We start from the raw sequence: 26,781 nt of genomic DNA, 5'->3' as shown, positions 1-26,781 counted from the left end.
ATCACAACATCCTGGTATCTTACGCTTACATTTAGCAGCCGCTTTTAACGCTTTTATTATTATTTTTAAGCGATTCTAGCACACTGAATAGTATGGTAGTGTATGGGTACTGGAAGGCAGGGTGCGTGCGGGGGATGGCTGGTTTGGTCAGCCTCACCTGGCTGAGTTTTGGACTCTGGGGCTGGGTTGAAGATGCACACCTGTTGCTCATTGAGTCATCAGTGTGCACAGGTTAAACCATCCGTCACCGCACACTCACTCCGCGAGAGAGCGAGAGATCTCCTGCATGGCAACATGAAGCACCAGCGTCGTGAATCATTATCTGCAAACCAAACAATAAAACAGGCTTCCTACATCCCCGACCTGTTCCCTTTGTCCGGGGAAACCCAATAAAAGCCAAGGAGATTGAGTGTAGCAACCGACAGCTATACATCCACACCTTGCAGTTTTTAGTTTCCAAGTTCTGTGCTGTCTCCCCCCCCCCCAGAAGTTCTGCTATATAGTAGGACGGCTGGTTCTGAGATTATTGGAGAAACACTACACTTTTTTTCATATGATCATCATTCCGTTCCCAAAGACACATCAGGGCACTGTTGCATTTCATTACACTGGTTTATTTGCTGGTGTGGGGTAGTTGGTTTGAGAAACCATTCATTGTTTCCATAGCAGCTCAGCACAGTAGCAGAAGCTAAAGCAATAAACTGTTATATTAATAGTCCTGATCACTACTGTCCACAATGTGATATTGTTAAAACACATGCATTTCATTTAAATTGAGATAGAAATGGGAAATGTATCGTTGGCAATAAATGGACAATGTTATACCAAATACTGAGATGTAGCTTGCTGTTAGTTTGGCAGTGATGCATAAAAAAACAAAGTAAGGAGAAGAGACTGCTGATAACCTAAAAATATGATGTAATTCGATACCGTTAAGTAACAACTTGCAACATTTTCTTTCGGCGGTGTTGGTAAAAGAGCCACAGATTGGGTGGGGGCCCTGGGGGGGGGGGGGGGCTGTTCACCATCCAAACCGCCTGCAAAATCCACTTTCAGTCTACTACTCACATTGGGAAGGCGAGATTAGGCTGGACTAAATGCCTTTCCCCAGAACAGAGAAAAGTGCGGGGGCCTCATCATCCACACTAAAAGCCTTTTTTAGCCCCGGCAGGGCCGAACCCGCACCCAAGGTCATTCCTTCCTCTCAACGTACGGCGCGAGCCGGCCTGGTGGAGAGATGTCCCTGGGCCAGTACACAACATACTCCCATACGAGAAAAATGTGTTTTTTATTAGTTGGACAACTTTAAGTAACGGCACTTCTTTTCATTCTCCCCCCACAGTTGCCAAGGTTACTGCTGGACCTAATTATTACATCCTTTTGTATAAGGGTTGTCCTTGTGGGGGATAGAGGGGAAAGATGGGGATCCAAGTGCTCTATCCCCCAACTCCTGCCCCCACCACCTTAACCACCTCCTCCTCCTCCTCCTCCTCAGCCCCAGATGTCCTGCAGGTAGCGTTTCTCCTCCCTCAGTGCGGCCAGTGTCTTCATGGCGTCCAGCTGGTCCAGCTGAAGCTCCGCCCTGACCATCTCCATCAGCGTGTCGTTCACGTCCTTCGCCATGTTCCGTGCATCGCTGATGATGAAGAACGGAGAGCTGGGGTTATCGTGGGTGAGGACGTCTTGTAGCACTCACTTACCTTTTTAGGTCAGGAAGAGCCAACACCGTTTTTTTTTTTTCTTTTCTTGTTTTCTTTGAAGTGGTACATTGGATGTACCAATCTCTTTCAGGCCCAAAAAAAACATTGGCTTTTCCTGATCTGAAAAGGTAAGTGAGTGCGGTAAATGCACCCCTTGAGAAAAGAACTGGTCAAAATGTTCGAACATCATCATTATCCAGAGAATCAGAAGGTCGCCTTCACCCTCCTCTGCACATCTATCATCATCAACTTCATCTTCCTCCTCCACATCTGTACCACTCTATCTTTGTTCACATCCACATCTTTAGAAATTAAATCCTCCTCCTCCTCATCTTTTATCCTATCATGAACCTCCTCGACACCTTCATCACAATAATCACCACCATCCTCCTCCAAACTTTGATCACAATCATCATCATCATCATACTCCTCCTCCACACCTTCATCACAATAATCACAATCATCATCATCATCCTCCTCCTCATCACAATCATCAACATCATCCTCTACTCCTTCATCACTTCACCCCCATCCTCCTTCACAGCTTCATCCCCATCCCCATCCTACTCCTCAACTTTATCCCCATCATCATCATCATCGCTCTTCTCCACAGCTTTACCACCAACATCATCATCCTGCTCAACACCTTTATCACTATCGTCACCCTCCTCCTCCTCCTCCATGGCTTTATCACCACCTTCCTGCACCGTATCTTTATCACCACCACAACCATCCCGTCCCCCCCCCAGCGCTCTGGTGCGGCCGCGCTCACCCGCAGACGTAGAGACGGGCGTCGTGCCGCAGCAGGAGCCGGCTGACGCGCTGGCTGTGGAGCCGCAGGTTGTGTTGGACGTATCTGGGGCACGCCGGTGGCGGCTGCGAGACGGCGGGCACCGCCGCCTCCTCCCCCCCCGCCGCCGCCGCCGCGGCATCTCTGGAGAAGCACAGCTTGAGATGCGTCAGAGTCCCGCTGGACACAAAGCCCTCCAGCTCCTCTCTGGGGAACCGAGGGGAAGGGAAACACAGCGAGACGAGCAGGGGAAGGGGTTCAGTGGTGAGGCGACAGCATCCACAACATGGATGGATTTTTTGTTACAAGGGTGAACATGGGGGGGGGGGGGGTTAAAGTGAGCGAACGTGGGGGGGAGGTGGTGCGTTAATTAACACCGGGACGTCGGTCTTAAGTGGCGCTCACTTTCGTCTGGAGCGCTGCTTTGACGACGTCGTTACACATCAACACTCTGCACGCTCAACTCTCCTGGTGAGACGCGGTCTTTTGACGACGGAAGCATTCAGCTTTCCAGCGTGGTTCGTGGCGATGCCCCGCAGCGTGTTTAAAGGTACATAACCCCCCACTCCTTATCGTAGCGTTTCCTTAGCGAAAACAAAAAAGGTGAGAAAAAAAATCACGCCTCGGTAGAACATTACTCTAGGCAAGAAACAAAGAAAAATAGGGTCAAAGCAAACCGCTCTACCACGCACCGACGTTTCGTGATAAAACAGGACGGAGGGTGGCAAGGTATCACTTAAATACGAAAATACGAAATCAAACCAGGTTGAGTCACAGTAACATTTCTTCTTTTTTTTCTGCTATTAATCCTTCCAGGTCTGTAACCTTTGGTGCCCAGCGGGGAACTGGCTGCCAACATGAACTCCCCGGTGGGTTTCTCGCCAGCGCTTTGCTTGCTGCGGATTTGGAAGTGGGGAGGAAACGACCAAGGCGGATAGCGAGAGAGCAAAAGTTTGGGGAGCCTTAGTTAAAGAAGCAGCTGGGAACAGCACACACACACACACACACACACACACACACACACACACACACACACACACACACACACACACACACACACACACACACACACACACACACACACACACACACACACACACACACACACACACACAGCTCTACGTGCCCACCTCCTCCTACGCACACCCTCATCTCAGAGAGCAGACATACAGACAGACACACAGCAAACACACAGCAAGGATTTGCCTTAGGAGTGTGTTTTGAAGCAATCCTCAGACTCGGGTTTGTTTTAGCAACGTTTGGAGGCCACAGTCTAAACACCGGGTTGCGTTTGTTCTCCAACAGGTCTTTATGTCGGGAGAGAGAAACACTGCACAAGAGATAACCTGAAAATCGCAAGTTTTCGAGTCACCTCACGTTTCACTGCATGAAAAAAACAAAACAGGAGATGAGTGTCGAACAAAGAGGATTAGGAGAGACGGAGCGACCTGAACCACTAGCATGAGAGGTGTGGAGTGGGGTCGCACCCGCCGATGCCAGCCTTCCCTGAGAGGCACACCGTCGTACTAATGGCTCGCTTTTACCAAACCGTAACGGTATCGGAGGAGCTCTGGAAGGGGAGCCGGCCAGGTAGCCCGGTGATGTGTTTATACAGAGAACAGACCACGGCAATGTGGCTAGACTGCTAATGAAGGAGATCGCATGCCGTCTCATTTTCCTGGCAGCCTGAAAATGCAGTCCATGGAGCGAGGGAGGAAAAACTGGAAATAAATAAACCCTGCACAGGGGAGAGAGTCACAGAGAGGCTGAGAGACATGGAGACTATTTTTGAGGGGAGGGTAATATTTGAGCTAGCTTTCGACTAGAGATGTTAAATACAGAGAGGGGGGGAGGGGGGGTGAATGGGGTTGATTTTAACTTGACACTTTTTTACTTTTGGTTCGGAAACACAAGAGGGTTCATTACATCCTGTCTCACGAGTCCGTTGTGGTGACCGCACGCTATTTATAACCTGGTTGAAATTCAACGGCCCACTTATTCCCCACTGGTGACTTTTTTATTTTTAAGGATATGGATATGGGGACAATGAATAATGGCACTCACGCACGCACGCACGCACGCACACACACACAGTCCTCCTGGATGGATCCAGTAACTGGAACGTCACACAGCATGGGCACTACCATGTCTTTGGTCAACACTGGGTAGGGGGTTAGCGTTTGATGGGACAACATTTGTGTGGTGGTGGGTGAGGCCCTAAAGAACAATTAACAGGAACCGTACTGAACTGTTGGGGTTGTTTTGGATTTAAAGGTTGCTCACTCAATGCCAATTCAGCTCACTCCCCTTCAGCATTTCAGTTTAATTCGAGGCTCGATTTGATTGCAGCAAATGTGGTGATTGGATTGGGGCGGTGCTCGCCGTGTGTCAAGCTTTTTCCTTCTTATTAATGCCAAATCACAATAATGGCATTTGATTGTGTTTCGTGCCCAACAATCAGGAATCTACTTTGCTCTACCAAGGTCATGCAAGGCGTATTAACATCCAGCCATACAAATACAAAGTAGTTACTTGTTTGGAGGCAAAGCCGAATGGCTTATGACCACATTGTCGATGCCCTGCGTGAATCAACAGATGTCCCTGAGCACACTTCCGGCCACAAACGTCACTGACATCATCTTTTGAATGTCCCTCCTCGCCATGGAAACACACAACACCACTCTGCCCAGAACATCCAGCAACGACGCCTGTGTTTGTGCAAAGCCTGAACCAAGCAATCCTTCATTCTGAAAGTAAAGTCACATTTGTACACGTCTGTGTTGATAAATGAAGCAATGTGTAACAATTTGGAGGACGCATTGTTGCATACACGGAGGGAAAAGTGCTGCGAGGCGTGCGGCATCGTTAAAAAGACAAGGTCTGGATGTAATCCCCATAATCACCACCAAACCCAATTTGTCACTACTTAACATCTTTACTCATGGAAACATAAGCGTGCCTTGCGCATTCGAGGCAGGAGAAGCACCATTTATTACTCATGTGGAAGCATCAATGCCTTGATAAGAAAACAGCACTCCTTCAGTAAGGTAAAGGCCAACCAACCCTGGAACCAGTGTGCCAGTGGTCCCGTAAGGATTGTCCCATTTCAAACCAGGTTTCCACTTCAACCTTAATGTATGCATGTCGTTCATAAACGACATACATTGCAACAAATGTTGCAATGTACAAAAAAATATTGGAAAAACCCAATACATAAATTTTCATAGGAATGCTGCGGGAAAGTCGAAAAATGTCCAGCATCGAACATATAAAAAATTAATAATGAAAAAAAGGTATCCCAGCAGGATTCTCCCCCTGCAGTCTTTTCCCTGGCAGTCTGGGAGGAATTCCACTCCGCCAAACACACATCGTTTGTTTTCGGCATTTCATCAAAAACGGAAAGAAAAGGGAAAAGACCAAAACTCTTTGGCCGCTTTACGAAGGCTGCCACAATGAATATATCCATAAAGAGACGGAGCATTACGGCTTTGTCAATCCCCCCCCCCCCCTCCCCCCCCCCAAACACTCATCGGTATGTGTATGGCTGTGGCTCTATGCAAATGAGTGTGTGTCCCGAACAGCCCGTCAAAAACAGCGCGGCCATCAATCTCACCTGAATAGGTAATCCCCGTCTTTGTGGCGGCAGCCGAAGAAGAGCCAGGTCTCGCCGAACGCCACGTCGGGGCTGTCTCGCCTCTCAATTTCCCTGGGAAAAAGACACGTAGAACTATAACGAACAATGGGTTCCAGGGGATAATCAATGCAGACAGAGGGGCTGCAGAGAGTAAACGGCAGCAGCGCTGCCATTAATTGTCTGTAATAAGAATGAAGGGAACGCTGGCAATTAGCGGATGAATCATCTCAGTGTGTGTGTGTGTGTGTGTGGGGCGATGAGGACATTAACACCAAGTCGTTAACTCGCACCCAAACAACAACAACACGGGAGGCCGTCCCCAGCCAGCGGCTTGAGGGAGGTGGCACTTGGGAGGCCAGTCCACAGTGTGTGCGTGCGTATGTGTGTACATGTGTGTTTGTGTGCGTGCACGTGTTTGTGCGCGCACGTGTATGCGCACGTGTGAAGCCGCACACGTGGAAAAAAATTGAAAAAAAAGGACGACTCAAATGTCACATGGAAACGTGAATCCTCCCGTTGGTGTGCGAGGGCGCGCGTGTGTGAATTTGGCAACTCTCCCAGAGTCCTTTGCAGCAAGTAATGCCGGCGCGATGACACAATGGAGCCGCGGCGCTTTTAATGAAGCAATCTGTCACATGACCCTTTAATGGTGGGACGGCTTTATCTGATACCCCCATCTGGGGAGGAGGACGGAGGGAGGACGGAGTTGATGGGAGGAAAGGGGGAGGAGAGACGAAGGCGTGGGGGGGGGGGGGGGGAGGGAGATCTGCCTCCCCGGAGAGACATGGAGATTAGGCTTCTTATGTCGGGCCGCTGCATCTCCAGGAAAGGCTACGGCGCCCTCCTCGAGGGGGGGGGGGGGGGGGGGGCGTTCACCGGGAGATAGAGCACCACTTTGTTTGCCTTTTTACTTCCGCAGCGCTTTCTTTGCGCTCGTAAAAACGCCCAAACGGATATTGTTTAGGATGGAGCCGTATGCACCCCAACCTTCACTCCTCCACCCATTAAGACCGCGCGGTAAATACAACAAACACCGGCGCTGATCCACTGGGAGGGAGAGATACCAAAGAGCGAAGAGTAGATGAGGCTAATTCGTTCCATTAGTAGGAATGTTAAGGCAGAGGAAGTTTGTTATTCACCAACGGAGGGGGAAAGGTGAGAAGAGGGTGGGAGGGGGAACGAGAGGAATGGGGGGGGGGCAGAGCTCCCCCCAGTCCAGACCCCTCCAACCATTAGCATCAGGGAAGAGTTGCCTCTGATCTACAAACAGCCTGGAGTAAACTCATTTCGGTTAGGCACCTCTGCCCCATCAGCCCCCTACCCCCCCCCCCCCCCCCCTCTCTCTCTCTACCCGACTCCCTCTCAACTCTCTCGTCTGCCCTGGAGGGATCAATACCAATATGAAAAACCTGGATCCCATTCTGAGCAGACCACTCTGGCCGCCCTCCCTGCATACAAATCAGATCGCGATGCATACCTACGGTGGAAATACAAAACACACACACACACACAGACACACACACATATATAAATTAGAATGTAGGACCGACGCCAGGGGAAGAGCAGAATATGCGGTGGAACTCTATTTGGTGTCCTGGGGGGCGTTTGCCTCTCAGCGGCGTTCAGATGAGCGCCGGGTGGTAGGGGAAGGGAGAGCGGGAAGCACGCTGGGCCCCGAGGACCAGGCAAACACAGTGATTATCGCACGTGATCTCGCGTCCACCATCAGTGGCATGAATGACGTTGGCAGCTCAGCGGGAAGAAGATTCACTCTTCCAAGGCACAGCGGAAGAAGAAACAGCAACAACGACTAAACCGAAGACACACAAAAACAACGCAAGTTGCTAAACAACGCTACTCCGGGCTTAATCAGCGGCTTGTGTTGCCGCAAAATGATTACTCCCATTTACAAGCTTTCTCCTCTACCCTCCTGCATGTTGAATTTAAATCACATTCAGCCGAATACAGGAGCAGCAACACAGGCTATAATTGTAATCAGCTGTCTGGTTGGAATGATAAATGGAGACCTGGTGTTTGTTTATGCTCGTTCACACTGCGATATTGAATGTGCTAAGCCCTTCGCCTGAGCTGACTTAAACAATGTTACGCGAGAGACAAGTTTCTTAGGAAGCTTGTTAGTGAGGCAGTGCGACGCCTTCCCCAACTTTTTTTTTATCTGTTCCCAGATTTCTACATCTGGACCTTTAGGAAATTATTTTCCGCACGTTCCATTCCTCAGCCTCGATAGAGGCTAGACCAAAGTAATCGATGCCAGACGCTCCCAGAGTGCACTAAAAGCATCACAGGTGCCACCAAGGGTGGCTTTGATCACATGCCAGGCCTCCTATTGCACCTGATGCCGGCGGTACGACAGAGTTTTGAAAGCAGCGGCATCGATTAGCAAAGGAAGGTGGTGAAGGCCGCGCTACGGGTTTATAGAGGACAGGATCGAAACCGTGCCGCGTGTTGTTGTCATGCCGACCGGCCTTGAGGCGCGTGTACAGCATCCCGCTGACAAGATGGCGATTGTTATCTCTTATCGCGCAGCGGAATCGGAGGCTTTGTTTGGAAGCTCAAGTTCTCTCAGGTTCTGTTGCATGCTGGTCCCCCAGAGACAGGTCCTCATTGACAGCTGTCGCTACGATACTCAGCTGGCCCAGAGACAGACAGACAGACAGACAGACAGACAGACAGACAGACAGACAGACAGACAGACAGACAGACAGACAGACAGACAGACAGACAGACAGACAGACAGACAGACAGACAGACAGACAGAGACATAGCGGGTGGGCCCATATAGCAAAGCGTTGAACCCTTGTTACATTGCCTGCATGTGCATATTCAAGCGTGATGCACATCTCTACATCAGGCCTACCTGTTGTTCAGCATGCGCCAACTTTGTAGCAGCTTGCATTTTATGACCAAGAAATTGTTGATTTCTTGCCCGTACAATACCTTCTGTTAGACGCCAATAATGATCGACAGCTGCAAGCATTAAATGCCACATGTCATTTGGTTTATTTAAACACAACAACTCATCTTTATGTTTGTACCCAACTGAAAAACATCCCTCCCCCTCCCTTCAGGCATTGCCCATACGCTTTCATATATGCAGTCACAGGATAAATGTCGTACCGGGGATTGGTGGCGTGACGTTGGGGCCCTGCAATCGGCCTTTACGAGTTTCATTATTTGTTATTGTTGAGCCTGTCATTTAGAGGAGTACTAGAATTATGTTTGTGTCGTGATGCAAAGCCTATTTACCTCTGACTAATTTGTTCTGTTCCTGACCTTTCAGGAACAGAACACCTGTGCGTAAAACCACACCTTTTGTTCATACGTATTCAAATGCCACAGGTTGCCTGTGTTGCACCACTGAAGTTGTCATTGTGAATCACATCAATCGATGTAGATTACGAGCAAACTGAATCAAACCGTTTCATCACGACCAAAGTCAACAGCACGTCTATCACAAGCCGTCCGTCAAGTCGGATCGTCTTATTGCTGCGCCATGGCTTCTTCAAGAGACTTCTACTAGAGAGGACCAAACCATAAAATACAATTCAATGAAAATATCATTATGTGATTACAGGCGTGTCGGACGATGTTTCAGTACACAATATGTTTGTTTATCGCAGTCTGTGCATGCATGTGTAAATGTGTATGGGTGACCACCTGTGTATGTACACAATATGTTATTAGATTTAACCCAAGATACTTTATGTGTCCAAGGCAAACCTCCTTTGGAAAAACAAAGTCTATCTTATTTTATTCACCGCCACCACAATATCATCATTCAGCAATGGATCCCTCAGACTACAACCCACCGGTACACTTTCCTCAGGTTATCCTCACCTTCAAAGCTCTGCTGTAGCTGCTGAGCCAAGCATCACCACCGACAGAAGGGGTAGGAGGGAGGCCTGCATTATGCAGGTCACCAACCAATTGACGGAGCTCCACATTGACACAGAGGGCCCTATTTTAACGGTCTGAAATGCAAGTGAGAAGCGCCAAGCGCAAGTAGCTTTGTGGGCGGTTCTATGGCGATGTCGCTAGTTTACCGGCGCAAAAAATGACTCTTGCGCCAGGAGCAAATCTAAAAAGGGTTGGTCTAAAGTAGCCTAATTACCCGTAGGTGGGGTTTTGGCGTAACGTGCAATAACCCAATGAGAGTGCAAGCTCCCATCCCCTTTAAGAGCCATGAGCGCATTTGAATCTGACGAGTTGATATTTTGACAGCGCGTCTGCAGTCTCCGATGAGACAGATGCACATGAATTTCAAACTTCAAATGGCTCAGTTATGGCCAAATAATATGGCCTAATTCACACATGGAATAAGGTTTTCTTCCACAACTGAGTCCTATTTAATGTGGTTCTATTTAATGATACAACCAATACATTATAAACATTGTTTCTTATCAGTATGTATGCCTTGTCGTTATTGACTTGTGTTCCTAATATGCATGTGTCCCCCCCTTAATATACATTGCCATGGACGTATTGTGCGTTACGTTTTTAGTTAGCGTGTGTTTAAACAGATGGACGCGCGCGCGTGTGTGTGTTACACATACACACGCGCGCCCACATTGATTCATTCTTTTTAACACACACTCAGTCGCGGTAAAACAATATTTTCTCACGATCAAATACTCATCAATCCTAAAAGTTATGGGCATGTACATGATGTCTGTCAAGAAAATATGTGTTTGCTGTACGGTGTTTGCAGATGCATTGATTTAAACGTACAACTTATTACCGCTGTATCAGCTGTTATTTCCCAAATAATTTACCAAGAATGTGTGGCTAGGTAGGTGAGAGAAGCAAAGTGTATGCGCGAGGCGCACAAGCAACATTATGCATGCGCCCTTATAATAGCACCTGAACAACGCGGTTTCTGAAACGTCAAAATAGCACCAGGGAACGTTTGCGCCAGAACACGCCTCCTCCTTTCGCCGAGCCGCCCCTTGGGGCGCAAGATCATTCCCTAATTTACCGACGCGTGGCGCATGAGGGAAAAGAACGCTCTGCGACAGTTGCAAACTAGCAACGACACATGCGCCAGCGATTAAGTCAATTGCGCCGGATGCAAGATAGGGCCCAGAGAGTGTTAAAGGAAATACCTCTTCAACTAGATATTCTGCTCAACAACCTCCCTCCCTCCAGTGAGTTCCACCGCCCATATCCACCGACCGTTACTTCAATCTCCCCATCATCCCTCGTGCTAACCAACAAGGCAGAGCACCTGCATTGCTGTGGGCATCCAGTACCGTGTGTCTGAACCTCTCAGAGTCAAAGCTGCCCCCCCCCGCCAGCTCAGCCTGCCAGACCGGCTTCACCATGGGAGCCGCCTGCACACTGCACCAGATGCCCTCACCTACAGTCAAGCTCCGGAAGACAGCCACCACTCCCACCACTCCTCCTCTGCTCGACAGACACCAGCATCACGCCAGCTGCACTCTGCTCAGCTCCTGCCGTTATTCCCCCTGACCAGGCCACAGCCACTACTAGCCCAAGCTGCGAGCCGCAGTCCTGCCCTTCGGCCATCTTGGCCACAGCCAGCTCTCCCTCTTGCCCGGTTTAACCACCAAGTAACCGCGACAGCCTCCATTTCTGCTCCCCAAGAGGGGTTTGCTAGCAAAGCAACAACCAGACAGTGCAGTGTCTCCTGCTTGCCAGCAAATCTATTCTATGATCCTGCACCAGCTTTCCCCCCCAGTCTGCTCCTTGCTACCCTCAGGTCGGACCAGAAAATCGTACAATGCTCCTATCATTCGCAGGATCATGGAATTGCCTTTTGACATCGGCCTACAGTATTCCTAACATAACGCCTTCAGCTCCAGGAGGAAGATGAGGACGATGCTTATGACAGGACTTTACAGTCTTCTTGGCCCACATGGGGATTTACCTGAGGACTTCAAATACCAGTTACTGTTTGATCACCTTAGGCCAGGCCTATTCAACTGGCGGCATGCAGATGATTTATTAGAACAATCAGAATACATTTTCCCCTTGCTGGGTTCTAAGCATGATGAAGAGCCTGTTAAATGTCTTCCAATAGGAAAGTGTTTTATCTGCTTTATCCCTCCCCTACGACCTACGTCTCTGTGCGGGCGCCAACAAGTGTCTCTGCTTTTGCTACACGTTTGAGGACTTAAATCTTGTTATCCACATTGAGAAGGTGCAAGGGCAGGCGGTGTGGAGGCATGGAATCGACTGTAAAATATATGTTTTTGTAAATTGGGTCCAAAGACCAAACGTTTGATCTGCAACGAGGCAATCGCAGTAACACAATAATACAATCTGAGGAGCGCAGCATCACTCAACTTCAAGGGAACTTATCCAAAGGGCTCGGATACTCTTTGAATCAAAGTGCAGAGGCTCACTCTGAATTATCAACAGAGGGTACAGGTCGTGTACGCAACAAGAGAGGAGTATCATAGCCTCACTCCATGCTGCATGGATTCTTGGTAAGAAAAATATAACTTTTGTCCCATTCTTAAACAGTGAAAGACTGCAAGCCAGATGTCCTCGAAGATGCAGTGACTGATTAAGTGAACAACATAAATTTGTCTTAGAAATACAAATGTCTTATCACCTGATCACCTACTGAATTGATTTATGGCTGATGCCATTTATTTTTATTGTTTTTTTTTTAAATACATTTACAATACATTAAGAACACAGGTCTATCTAGAAATGTTTGACTCAACATTTTATTCACAGTTATTTATGGTAACATTTAAGTGCTTAAATGCAATAAATATTTTTTTCCGGCCCCTCTTCGATTTCAATAATATGGCCCCTTTAAAAAAGCAGTTGAATAACCCTGCCCCAGGCTTCGTACTGCTTATCACTTAGCCAAGAGGCAAACATTACACATTAGTGTAATGTAATGATTTAGCCCCTGGGCCTGTTTCATCGTGACCAGGGTGTCATACATAGCACGTCTATTCCAGTTACTAAATAAATAGTTGGCTTTGTTCAACATGGCATCTTCCTCTCTACTAGTATTTATTTTTTATTTTTAATAAAGCCAAAAAATTGTATTCAATGTTATTTCACCACCAAGGACATGCATAATTACTGGCCTTTGTTAAGAAAAAAGTTACACTTGGCTAGGTTTGGAATACTTTATCCATGCTAAAATGAGAAAAATCCGAAAAACTTTTAATGAGAAAAGTCAGTCTATCAGATTTGGACAGTAATATATGGGTACCGGTGTGATGACCAAGAGCTGTACCGGTATCAGTCCGCGCCACTCCCACGTCCACCCAGGTACGGGTGTCCCTGTGGCACGTCTTTGATCTCTGCCGCTGATTGCGGCAGATAGGTACTCCAGCAGCATGACCGGGTCACTTCCTGATCGTGTCAGCGGTGGCACAGGATATTGCCCGGCAGCCGCGGTTCCAAGCGCTCCCTTCTGACCCGGAGATGACCAGACAGCTCCTTCTGGTGAGTGAGTAAGTGAGTGGAGAGCTTTCCGAAGACGTGCAATTCCCCTCTGGCGTCACGGTCGTCACCAGAAAGCCGTGATCGCTCTCTCGATGACACGGGCGACGAGTGTCAAGAGCTTCTCAACGGGGGTCACGGGAATTTACTTTTAGAAGCTAAGAGGATTTTTTGGGGTCTCCAAACTCACTCACTCAGAGAGAAAAAAGTGGTCGAGCTACCTGACCTCATGTGATCCTGGCCGGTATCAGTCTCCTACGCGGTGTGTGGTTAAGATGTAAACCGTCGTACACGTTTAAGATGTACACGTTTTTATCAAACAAAGTAATCCAATGTACTTGAACACATATCTAGTCATCCAACATTCCACGTCTCAGTCAGATCTGGCCACGACCTGGTCCAATAGGAGGAGGGCGGGTGGGTGGGTTGGGGGGGGAGTCGCGGCCCACAGTCGATACGCCCGCTCAAACTCCTCCACAATTACTGGTAATGATTTACGTTAACCGCTTGCCTCGTCGCCCGCTGAAGTCTTTACGTTAGAATCAATATTCATCTGTGCTCGAGTTTGACCCCGCGCTCCGACCACTGCGCTCTGAAGCCCCGACACGGGAATTGATGGAGGGGGTGATCCCGGGTTTATTCCCATAGAGGAGACGCGGAGCTTCTGAAAGGATCCCTGATGTGATCGCAGCCGCGCCGGGCAGATAAACCGGTGGAACCTACTTGACCTAGACGTGCCGTTATGCAAGACCGCCTGTGAGGGAAGAAGGCTTAAGTACAACAAGCTGCACTCAAGGGCCCCGCTTCAGTGTTTGGATGTTCAAGTTGTCATCCAATGATATTGGATTTCACGCTGGAATAATTCTCTTTGGTTCTGGTGCTGGTGCTTGCTTACCGTCCGCCTTCGCGCGGTGAACTTTTCGACGCCTGCTTTCAGCTGACAATGTTGTCCACTGCGTCGCTACATTATAAAGAAAACAGCACCTGCCAGATCGGTAGCCAACTATCGTATCCTTTTGTTAATTAAGTGGACAACTTTTCATGTATTTAATGTGGAACTAAAATAAGCCCACACAAAAAAAAGTCAGAAATTAACAAACATAACAACCCTCACCACAGGAATGGTACCGTGCAACTACTGCTATCTTCTGGGACCGCATTATTTTTGTCTGAATTAGCCATTTTATCTGATGGTTTTGTTAATTTGCACATTGCCCATGTGCTTATGTGTGCTGCCGTTACGCCTTCATTTCCACTGGGGGATAAATAAAGAACCTATTTCCATCGATCGGGTGTGTAGTGTGGGGTATGAGTTGAGGTACCTACCTTTGCTGCAGGAAGCCGAGGAAGGGGGCCAACCCTGTCCCCGGTCCCACCATGATCAGGGGCGCGGTGGGGTCCGTGGGGGCGTGGAAGGTCCCGCTCAGTCGCATTCTCACGTGGATCTACGGTCGGAGATCATTGGAGAGCGTTTAGACTAATGAGACCCATTACCGTGATCATCCAGAATCCATACTATTCCATTAATGCAAAAGCCTTTACTAATGGCTTACCTGACCAGCACTGATGGCAAACCTAGAGCCAGAACGCTTGGTTCACACTGCTGTTTATTATTCAACCATGCACACAACAGCTTAGATTTCCCTTTGGAATGATGTGCGAGAAGGAAATCTTGAGTTTTTTTCTACATAAAGAAAGTAAAGAAGCTGAAATGAAGGCAAAGACAAAAGGGATGGCATTTTCCTTATTCCATTGGCCTAGGCATTTCAGTACACGTTTTCTTTTTTTTGTGGTTCACTAGAAATACCACTGAACACACAATGTCTGGCATTCTCCAGACATAATTCACCAGAGGGCCTCTTAAGAATGTCATCAATGGAAGACAATACTAACTAAAAACTGCATGCGTCTGTATTTTTCTGACCTGGTCGAGAGAATACAGCGTTGGCTGAAGAGTAGGTGGGAGAGAGCGAGCACGGAGAAAACAACAATGTCCAGAATCTGCAAGCCTAGTCTGCAGTAAAAGCAACGAAGCGTCTGGTTTTAGATTGCATGGGGCCTTAAGCCAAAAGCAACGCTGACGTAACAACCTCTCTGGGCCCTCTGCATCCACCCAATCTGCCTACATGGAAATAAGGTCCCGGGCCAGTGGTCCGGCACGCATCGAATACCCGATGAGCACTCTCAGTCCTACGCGCTTCTGCCTCTGTCGTTTCACTTCTTACCTGTGGCAGCTGGGCTTGGCCGCATGATGACTCGTCGGTCCCGGGACGCACCAGGACGGGGGCGACCAGGTCCGCCAGCCAGCCGCTGCACAGACCCCGCCGGCCCTCGGGTCGCCCGGGGCATGCTGGGAGCTCCACCACGGTGAAGATGAAACGCAGTCTCCCGGGGTGTCTGAGAGTGGAGCTAAATCAGAGAGAGAAGGATGTCCCCAGGTGTGTGTTATGGGTGACAGGTATATATATATATATATATATATATATATATATATATATATAAAAAGCACAAAAATAGAGGATGAAATGAAGAGGTCAATTCGGAAAACAACCTCCCGAAGGCTTCTGTAAAAAGTTTAAAAGAAATCACACACACACACACACGCACGTGACATCCCCCCCTAGATGTCGTCCAGGGAGGACGAAAGACAACAGGATGGCGGCCGACACACCAGACGATACTTCCAAAACAAACGCCCGTCAATTTGTTCCCACTTAAGAGATACAACTGGTCCGGCCCTCCCACCTTCTTCCTGTGTCTCTCCCACCGTCTCCCTGCCTCTCTCGCCCAGGTTCTCATTACAAGAGGAAGCACTCTCGGGTGGCCTCATCCCTCACTCTCAGAGTTCCACTGGGGGCGTCCATTGACCACAGCATCAATAATGCAGGCCCAGTGTCTCACCACCTGATCTGATAAACTACGAGTCACCCCCATCCCTCCCCTTGAATCTCTGCTACCGCTCTAACCCGCTCTAAAATACGAGCGCAAGAGAGGAGAGCGAGCTAATGAGGGGCGCTGGGAGAATTCTGACAGTGCTTTGGATGCACTTAAGATCCGTGTGACGCAAGACTTTTTTCAAAGCCAACGTAATGGTGGAACCTGCTGTACCACCACCGCTGTGCTGCAATTCAAAGCAGACCTCCCCATATTCATAGTGCTTTCCATCGTGCTTAGTTATGGATAGCCTAAAATCTAAAAAAGAAAAGACGCTATTACAAATGGATGCCCATCATCAACTTACCTGGCTGCTGAATACGGCCTAGGCTGCAGTTTCGGCAGATGCTCTGAAATATGAAGCACAAGCCCCGGCATACATCATCATGAGTCGTTAGGCAACATCGAAGAATTAATAACAGACAGGAGAGCACCAAGAACAAATTCCTAATATCAACCTCACTCCCGACCTGCGGCCATCACCCTGAGGTGCATTTGGAGGACACGCTTCTATATTTACATCAGGGCGACTGAATCCCAAGTGTTCACACGTCTGTCCCGTGGGTAGCAGACCTTTTTGCAATGTCGAACCGTGTAGGTGGCCTGTTTCTCAGCAGCATTCAGTCCCTGCTGCACACCTATAGAAATGGCAGCACATGAGAAATACGTATAATCCTCCCACCGCCCCCTCCCCTGCACTAAAGCCCGATTTCAAGGGAGTCAAAGTCAAGTGCAAGAAAAACAGTCTTATCCAATTTGTTATGCTCCGTCTGCTAATAATTACTCAATGATAAACAAAACTGTTTATAGTATAGTCATGCCATATGTATAAAGCTGGGTCTTTTTCTGTTCACTAAGGCCTTTAGGAAGACTGCCAGCTGTATTAAATCCATTCTCTCCTTCGCTGACACCTAAACAGTTCAGGGTGTTACACGGGTAGATACCCAATTTGACACGTGAAGCACACATTCTTTCTCGCCCTCTTGCAGATGTGTTTGATAAATTATGGATTTGGGCCACATTTTACTGGAAGGATTTAAACGAAAGGTGTATAATGGTTGGCCAGATAAAAATTCCCAGGTCATTTTTTAAAAGGATAAAGGATAGTTCATTTTAAGCTACAGAAGAAAATGTTAGAAGTTCACAGCACGTTGTGATATTACGCGGTTGGAATGACTGTATTTTTACTTGAACTTTCATTCACTAATTGAAGTACCCTGGTGAGTGACTAACCCATCCATCTCGCACTTGTGGAAAGGAAGGGCTTCAACTGTTTATACTGAGATCCAAGGTAAGATAAGAGTGAAGAAAAACACAGAAGGTTGTCTGCTAAGAAGGCCCGCAAGGTATGGATCAACACCAAGGGAAAAATCCCTTTTTTGCATTTCTAATCCAACTTCCAAGACCACTAATTTATTTATAATGAGTGGTCGATGTTTTGTTATAAAACCACAAACAAGGCTCCAAGGCATCAAGGCATCTTGAAAGAACGAAATCTCTCTGGACAACCAATCCCACCATTGAAAAAAACAAACACTTTTGCAGAGCAGCAGGCCACGTGGCGTGCTTGTTAACTTCAGGCAGAATGCAGAGCAGCAACTTGTTCGCACTGAGCAACACAAAGTAATGGAGAGCCATCCATCACCGGTCTGCATCAGCGCACTGGTGATCAGTAGGATGAAACCGCCGGCAAGTTGACGCAGGCCCCCCGGAAGAACACTAGTTATAGACGCAGGCAGGGGCGCCGCTAGGGATTTTGGGCCCCATGAAAATAATCTTTACTTAGTGTCATTATTTTTTCTGTATTATAATTTCATCATCATTAGGGGCCTCTCTGGGCCCCCCTCCATCATGGGCCCCTAGAATCCGTCTCCTTTACCCCCCCTTTTCGGCGCCCCTGGACGCAGGTCACAGAGTCAGACTATATTCAAAGACGTAAAATGGCAATCATTTGAAACAGCAAAACATGAGCACTTAGGTACTTCCTACATCTGAATACGATTCAGTAATAACTTTATCTTACGAATCTACGCATCCACCTATATATATATATATATATATATATATATATATATATATATATATATATATATATATATATATACATCTCTATCAATGATAGATGTGTAGATATCTATATAGACATAGATGTATATCTTCACACCTTTTCCAGAAGGTGTAATATTCTTTCATCTATAAAGGATACTATAAAGGATGAAACTAGTCCAAAGGCAGTGTCATCCAAGCCTCTGTTGGGAGTAGAAATGAAAAGCGTGAGCTTGAAAAAAGACTCCGTTCCCCAGTGATGGTACGTGAACACTGACCACATTTTCATGCGACACAACCCCAGGAAACATGACAACGCGGCGGTGGCTGCAGATCCCGTCCTAGGCAGATATTTAATCCCTATCTCACACCTAACGCTTTTCCCGTTCACACCTGACTGGCATCTGGCCGCGGACATCTGGACGTGCACGCCTCCTCGCCCTTACTATTTACGGTTGGGTTGGGATGGGGTTGAGGGGGGGGGGGGGGGAATGCATATACCTGAGTGAACACTGGTCAGCAAAAATACCCCGTGCCTTACGGCTCAGGCTAATGAAGCACAAACGCGCCCGGTGACGCGCTAACGTACCGCGATGGTCACACGCAGGGTCAGCCCTGGCCATTAACCCACGCCTCCTGGATGACCCTCCGTGCTCGGTGTCCTTGGGGAAAGTGAGCCCCCCCCCCCCCCCCGATGAAAAGTCACCCCGGCTCCGGCGCCCCCCGCTACACCCCGACGTCAGCCTTGCACCCCACACCACAGCTGTTGCCCTGCAGAGCCCTGCAGCAGAGGAAGAGGAGGTCCTGAACGCCACTTCTGCATTGGTTCACCTCTGCGATAGGACAATGGAAAGGGGGGAGAGGGTTTGGGGGGGAATGGAGGAAGGTGCTGCAGTGTGCAATTGAGGTGACGGAGGTTATCCAACATCAGGAAGGCCTGGTAGTGTGACACAGCTCTTTTTTCGTTTTGTTTTTTTAATAATTGAACTTCTGCATAATAGTATCCAGCTAATTTCACTGTCTAGTAGTTCTCGGCCTGAGCGTATTAGATCCATACTCGATGACTATCTAATGAAGTGATGGAAACCTTTATCGCCTCGTATATAAATATTTGAGTTGGAGGGTTGAAGTAGCGATGAGACTAATGATGCACGGTGCCGAGGTAAGCCCAAGAGTCCAACCATGTGTACAAGCTTGCAGCGGCGACCAGAACTAACTGCAAACTCCCTTCGTACTATACAGCGCTTTTCAAACCACCGGGTCACGGAGAGTGCTTTTGCCAGCTCTACTTTAAAATACCACTATACATACTCAGCCACCCACAGTGGTATCAACCACGCAACAAGGTGCCAATAGACACTAACAGCATTGTCGAGAGATTGTGGAGTATAGAACGAGCAATCGTGTTGCCGGTTCAAGGGTTTCAACCGCATTCTGCAGTCTGTGATCAAACTTTACATGGGGAGGGGTTTAAGTACTGAATACAATGTTTTAGCCCTTTATTACAACTATCTCATTATAGATCCCTAATAAAAGATAGGCCCAAGAGTCAAACAAACATAAAACTCTTAAGTCCAGCACTAAAACCGGCATTGATCTGCAAGTGACATTTCTTTGAAACCACTGACATAAAAATGGTCCATGAATTTTATGTAACATAATGGACGGACACACACACACACACACACACACACACACACACACACACACACACACACACACACACACACACACACACACACACACACACACACACACACACACACACACACACACACACACACACACACACACACACACACACAAAAGTCAACTAGAGATAGGCTGACCCCTAGTGGCCACTGACAGTATTTAAGTGGAAGAAAAAATATGGAAAGGAATATGCGCTAGGACTTAATTGACATAACCTGGGGGATATGTGAGGTACATGATGATGTGTAACTAACACCAATATCCTACACCCAGGCGTCCTCCTGGCCAAAAGCCATCATTTCACCACCTTCCACCTATGTCAATCATAATTATCACTGAAGACACTTGCGTTGTCAAGCTCAGTGTTATTAGCTTAAGGCAGGAACCCGGACTATAAATAAGACTGATCACTAAATAATTCAAGAACTTCCTGATGCTTTGCGGTGCTGGCTCGTCCTGTTCACATCCACGGTCAGCGCCGTAAAGCCTGAACTGAGATATTTTCCAGAGCAAGGTCTTCGGGAAAGGCCCTCTGTGTTGCTTTCATTTGTTCAGGCTGCTGCTGTACAACAGCGGAGGTGGAACAGCTGTGACCATGCCGGATGAAGACAAAGAGCGGGTAGGCGAGAGAACACCACCGGAAAAGTTAATTCAAAACTGACTGAGTATTAATCCATCAAAAAGAAATTCTAAAGAAACTATCACAATTTCATCCACATGGAGTCTACTTTCTTGTTGTCATCATCTCAGCGGGTGGGTTGGGCTAATTTAATGAACTCACCAGTATCACATCTTTCCCCGTCAACATGCATTATGTATGCAGCACACGCACACGCACACGCAAGCACACGCACACACACCTTAAATCCATATTAGGAGACTAACAAACATGACAATGTTTAATATGGTACGAGGGGATAAATGGTGGGCTTCCTCACCTATGAGGAGGCTCAGAGGAGGCGTGCAGGAGGAGAACTCTGTCAGCAGCTCCGGCAGACAGAGGGACGAGTCTCTGATGAACCTGTTGTAGTCTGCAGAGCCCTGCTTGCTGCATAGCTCCTGTAGCCTCCTCTTCTGCCGACTGTCCCCTGCGCAGTCCACCAGGGCCCGCAGAAAGGCCTATTCATAGGCGGTCAAGCATTAAAGTGAATATGTTTAGATGGAGATGTGTTTTAGATTACAAATATATTCTGTTTACTAAAGATGAACATTCGACATTCGGCACATAGAACAAACAAGCAATGAAAGAAGAAAAAAGATGGATAATCATACAAATCACTACATACAAATACAAAATGTGCATAAAATGAGCTATAGCATTCGGTAAGGCATAAAAGTTACAATATTTTGGCTATTGAAATCCTATCCCAAAATCAAGCTCCTGCTTGATTAAAGCAAGCACGCAATTTCCCCCAATTCATTGGGACATAAGATATTTTACTACATCAGACCAATCTTTCAATTTGTGAGATTCAGCCTTAACCACTTCAGAGCAAAATAATATTGTATATCATGATCAGTTTTGAACATGAAGGCTGGATGAATATTTACTTCAATTGTTAAGAACCCAAACTAAATAATACGAGCAACATAATCGTGGAAATTGAAAGTAGCCAAGTAGTCCCAAAGAAGGGAACAAAGCTTAAACTAACCTTCTTGGGAACACTTCTGATTTCCAGGCACCACGTGAGCAGATATTGCACAGTACAGTTATCAGGAACGTGTGGTGGTGTCTGAGCACCTGGAGCCAAGGAGTGAGGAAGTAAAAAAAGGTTCAGCACAAGATAGAAGCTAATGTTCACCAGCATATGAATATATAACCACAAGGTCGGGCGTTCATTTGAATGCAGTTTGAATTTTCAAGATGTGGTCGGTTGGAGGAAGGCATGCATTAAAAAGTTTGCATCACCCAGCGGCTGGCGCATGAGATGGGGATGAGAGATTTGGGGCAGGACAAGATAAGCGTCAGAGGACACATGGAATGGAACCCGGGGCCCATCTTGCTCCCTTAATGGGCCACAGTTCCAAGAACTGGACATTGGGGCTGGGGAAAATGATGTGATTGGATGGCTGGTGGGAGTTGCTTACTGCCTGGTGTCAAAATAGATCAGGCCCCAGCAGTTTAACGTTGGTCATAATGTTAGGCTGGCACACATTCACTTAGTTATACAATTACTTTCATTAAATAGATGGTAAAAGAGAGTAACAAACAACAAAAATGTGACATTTCATTTTGTTGTTGTCTTAAACCACAGAACAAGAGGTGTTACTTCTGTGCGACATGATTGGCACTATTCCCGAAGAGAATAACCCAGACCCAGATTATACTGTCAGACAGAAAATATTAAACCAAAAGCGTTATTTTGACACGATATTAAATTGCTTGATGGGGGGGGGGGGGGAGGAAGCTGTGTGACATTTTATGAATCATGTAAATGCATTCTTCCACCAATCTTCAAATTACATCCACTTTAATAAAAAAGGCTGTATTTAACCTCTTTTCTGGGTGTCTCTCCGCACAGCCAGCTGAACGCGTTGGTGTTTCTGGTCCTGCAGGCCCAACCGTAGGAGGACAGCGTCCACCTCAGACGCTCTGTTCGGACACAGGACGTCAAACGAGTCCCCCGGCATGTAGGTCATCGTCGGATGGGCCTTAAGAAAGGATTTCATTTTTACAATGAATGTTTGAAACACACGCTTGGCCTTTATTCTTGTATAGACCCTCTCTATTTTTAAGGGAATCATCTTTTTGATGCAAGTGACAAAAAAAAAAGGAAAAGAATACACATTTGTTCGGAGTGCACTTCCTTCATTATACAACTTGAACAATATCCGAGTTGACTCAAGTTGACGAAATAAACTAAACTTCATGACGGGGGTGCAGGAGGTGCCGCAGTTGCCATGCAACAGCTGCAGATTGTCGGCTTGACAGTTCAAAAGGAAAACGTACTCACACTTATTAGTAATAGGAATATGATTGAATATGACTGAGTAGGTACAGCCAATCATTCTTTGTCTCAAACCACTGCAGCGTTTTCTAATCACCTCCAAAAATCGAAGTCACTTTACTTTAATGAAGCCGCGCTATAATAACAAAAAAAACATCTGCCCGCAATAAAAGGAGCCAGATACATGATTTGCATATATCCAGCACTACTTTAAGAACAAAAGGGCCACCTTTTTTCATTTGAAGTTAGAGTTATACTTACAGAGATATCCAACTCTAGCAATAGAGCCTTCTTAACTGAATCTCCTCTCGTCATCTGAACGGCGTTGGTTACAGGCACTTCATAAAACGTCTCGGTATGCAATGATGAATTAAACTGTAAGGTTCAACGGAGAAAAGGACAGGTAAGCGACAAAAACAGGACAGTCGTTGCTTGTACTAGGCCTTGTGAAATGCCTAAAAGACTGATGGAAAGAACAATCTGATGGACAGAACACCTGTCAATCTGACTGTTTATTGAACAGAACCACTTACCTTCTCTGCCTTGTCCTCCAGCAGCAGTGTGGCCTCCAGGTAGGGAGGTGGCAACGCGGGAACGTTGAGGGAGGACTGCGAGAGCGGTGGGAGGGAATACGTCAATGAGGGTTCAGCCACTACACACTCCTCTCTGACCTGGTCGGTCTGTGCTTCCTGCGCCGATTTAGCAGCAGCCACGTCCGACTCAGAGCTCAACCCCGTGACCTCCGTGGATGGCAAACCGCCTAACGTCAATTTAGTGTCTGAGTCGAACGGCGCTTTGATTGAGTCTGGGGTCTTGTTGTCGGCGAGACTCAGGCGATTCAGTTCCACATGTGGTGGAGATGTGGGGGCGGGGTTTTCCTTGGTCATGTCACTGAGGGTTTCTTTGAGTGGCGGATGACTGCTGGATGACATCTTTGATAAGGCTGCTTTGATCGCGTCCCACACTCCTTCTATCCAGGGATCCAACACGACCTCCAGCCTTTGAAACAACAGACGCAGCCACAAGCAGCCACAATCAATCAAAAATCGCAGAGGCCAGCTTGGCTCAGGAGGTACAGCGGGTGGAATTGTAACCCGGAAGGTTACTACTTCGATCCCCAGCCACCCAACCCCAATTTCTTCCGCTGTCGCCTTGCAGGGTTTGACTCCACTGTCGGTATGTGAATGTATGTATGAACCTGTGTAGGTCACTTTGAATAAAAGCATCTGCTAAATGCCCTGAATGTCAATGTAGAGACGTGACCACTAATCAGCCGTATACATAAGTAGTCAGTCACCTGCCATTTTCTCCCCAACTTACCCTGTTCCGTCGTCTGCGTGTCCAGTTGCATAGAAATGATTGGCTCCGAGTTCCTGTAGCCGCTTGTCAATGGTTTTCCCGCAGTTGCAGAAATTTGCATAGTTTGTGTCTCCTAAAGCTACAGTGGGCCGGGGCAAAAAATAGGACACTTAAACATTGAGTGGGGTACGCCTACCTGCATGAAGGGAATATACCAGTACAATTGTTCCAGGAGATGCTCTATCTTTGGATCACCTATTAGAGTGGTTTTGGATCTATAGGTGTGAACAGCATTTGCCACATACATTTGAGGGACTATTTTATAACCTAATCTGATGGCTACTGAAACCTATGTACACGTATGTAAGTATATATTTGCTTGTTAAAGACAGGGATAATCTCTTGTAATGGTAATAACTCACAATTACACACACTTGTGGTCCTGTAAGCCAAATATTAGATTGAAAGTATATATGTATTGAACAGCATATTATATATATATATATATATATATATATATATATATATATACATGTAAGTACAAACACACGCATACACTTTAATTGGAAATAAATATAAACTGAACATAGGCTTAGCCCTGCATGAACTTGTCTTTACCCAAGAGTGCATAGTGAAGGTTTTTAAGGAAGTCACTGGGCAGGGTCTTCGCCCTGATGGTCTTCACAAATTTAAGTGTGGTGTCGGGTGGCTCTCCATCTCCTGTAGTAGACACTATGAAGACCACAGGAGCACTCTCCCTCTCCAAACGGTACTGTCAAAAGGATGTATCTGATCAGTAATCAGGTGAATTGCAATGCAGCTGTATTGTCATAGGCCTACACTATGTTTGGCGATTGTGACCGATTAGGTAATAACCTAATTTTTTTTAAGGTCTAAGGTCATTGCATCTTTCAACACAAACCATGTCAATGTCAATATGTTAGTTGTTGTTCTTTGCTTCCATGTGTGTGCTTACAAAAATGTTGCACATGAATTGCATTGCATTGTATTTACATATTCAAGATAAAACTAGTAACATTAAGGATTGCTTGCAAGCAGAGTGATGCAGGCAGTGTGAGGGCTACTAACCTCTTCATGCCGACTTAAGCAGCTGATTTCCGCCACCAGCCCATGCTCGGCTGCCTCATCGGCTATCCCCTCAGCAATGGACTGAGCTTGCCCCTTCTGAGAACCGTAAAGAATCAAGAACCGGGGCTGCTTTTCACATGGCATTCTGGGAGAAAGATCAATGTAATACTTGTTAGCCTTTTTTTAAAGGTTTGCTTCGCATTTTAGCCTATGGTCCCATTCTTTGTAGGGTTAACGTGTGGTCCGGTGGAATGCGTTCCGTTGGTACGTTTGACTCACAAAATATGCTCAAATGAAAATGCTACAATACTATTTACTAAATAGTTTATTTACTAAAGCTACTATTATCAACTCCTAATCTATTCGAGCTGTTAACCACATGAGTTTAGTTTTATTTACAAAGGGGTTGTACTTAACAGATAGATATATGTCCAAATAATTTATACCAACACAAAAACGATATTAATGTGTGGCTTTTTGAAATTATGATGAATGAATGTATTCAATCTTCACAGAGTTCAAAGTCGATGTGCTTGTTAGGCTAAGCAGCATAAAAGCATACGTCGAATAAAATGAAGACATATATAGGCCTACACACACACACACACATATATTTATTAAAAGTCCCCTCACCAAAATAATGCTCAAACCGGAGAGCAATCAAAAAAGGGTTAAGAGTTGATATTGATAACGTTTTAAAGCATCCTCGTTTGACATCAACACAGCCACTCCCGGATGTTACATCAGTCACAGAACACGTGGGCTCGGAGAGCCAAGCAACTTGTCTACATTAATGAGAAATCGTGAACTTAATAAAATACACATTTTCTTGACTATAATGATTAAACTGCCCAAATAAAAAATGTAGAGCTTATAGAAGCAATTGGAAGTGTCGAAGACATTATCTGCCAATGGGATCATCATAGATCTGAGGCGATATGTAAACATCGATTACAATACGACATGTTGATCCACAGGAGGTTCAAAACAAATAGGAAAATGTGACAATGTACCTGTCAAAAGATACAGCCGGTTTTCAGTAACTTTCAGTCAATCCCAGAATTCCCAGGGAGTTGTTTAGATGCCGATAGGACTGCGAGACTGTGATTAAAGATCGCGATAGCACGATATTGGATGCAACCACATTGTATAAACACAATATCACAATGTACTTACAGAACGGGTTTAAAAATATAC

The 26,781-nt window shown here is 46.7% G+C and overlaps 1 protein-coding gene across 3 annotated transcripts; it reads right to left on the bottom strand.

Moving 5' to 3' along the window:
* Positions 1 to 593: 593 nt before the first annotated feature.
* Positions 594 to 26,736, bottom strand: mtrr (5-methyltetrahydrofolate-homocysteine methyltransferase reductase). Of its 3 annotated transcripts, none has more exons than XM_060045257.1 (15): positions 26,598 to 26,736; positions 25,585 to 25,729; positions 25,114 to 25,267; positions 24,517 to 24,634; positions 23,730 to 24,195; positions 23,458 to 23,571; positions 22,744 to 22,900; positions 21,901 to 21,989; positions 21,187 to 21,367; positions 16,818 to 16,860; positions 15,802 to 15,985; positions 14,903 to 15,021; positions 6,104 to 6,196; positions 2,473 to 2,697; positions 594 to 1,636 (listed from the first exon to the last, which is right to left on the bottom strand). In XM_060045257.1, exons 2-15 carry the CDS (start codon positions 25,726 to 25,728, stop codon positions 1,492 to 1,494), a joined length of 2,232 nt encoding a protein of 743 aa, XP_059901240.1. In that variant the 5' UTR covers position 25,729; positions 26,598 to 26,736; the 3' UTR covers positions 594 to 1,491. The 3 variants fall into 3 exon arrangements, with proteins under 3 accessions (XP_059901240.1, XP_059901241.1, XP_059901243.1); XM_060045258.1 differs by lacking the exon at positions 26,598 to 26,736 and adding an exon at positions 26,218 to 26,399; XM_060045260.1 differs by lacking the exon at positions 2,473 to 2,697.
* Between the last annotated feature and the right edge of the window lie 45 nt (positions 26,737 to 26,781).

Source organism: Gadus macrocephalus, chromosome 23 (genome assembly GCF_031168955.1).
Source record: "Gadus macrocephalus chromosome 23, ASM3116895v1".
In the NCBI taxonomy this organism is placed as follows: domain Eukaryota; kingdom Metazoa; phylum Chordata; class Actinopteri; order Gadiformes; family Gadidae; genus Gadus; species Gadus macrocephalus.
This window is presented reverse-complemented; position numbering and strand designations above follow the sequence as displayed.

Coding starts and splice junctions, on each gene's coding strand:
- mtrr (XM_060045257.1), bottom strand. CDS start 25,728: ATGCCATGTGAAAAGCAGCCCCGGTTCTTGATTCTTTACGGTTCTCAG. Junction 25,268..25,584: donor GCTTAAGTCGGCATGAAGAG/GTTAGTAGCCCT, acceptor TCCTTTTGACAG/TACCGTTTGGAGAGGGAGAG. Junction 16,861..21,186: donor TCCTCTGAGCCTCCTCATAG/GTGAGGAAGCCC, acceptor TTCATATTTCAG/AGCATCTGCCGAAACTGCAG.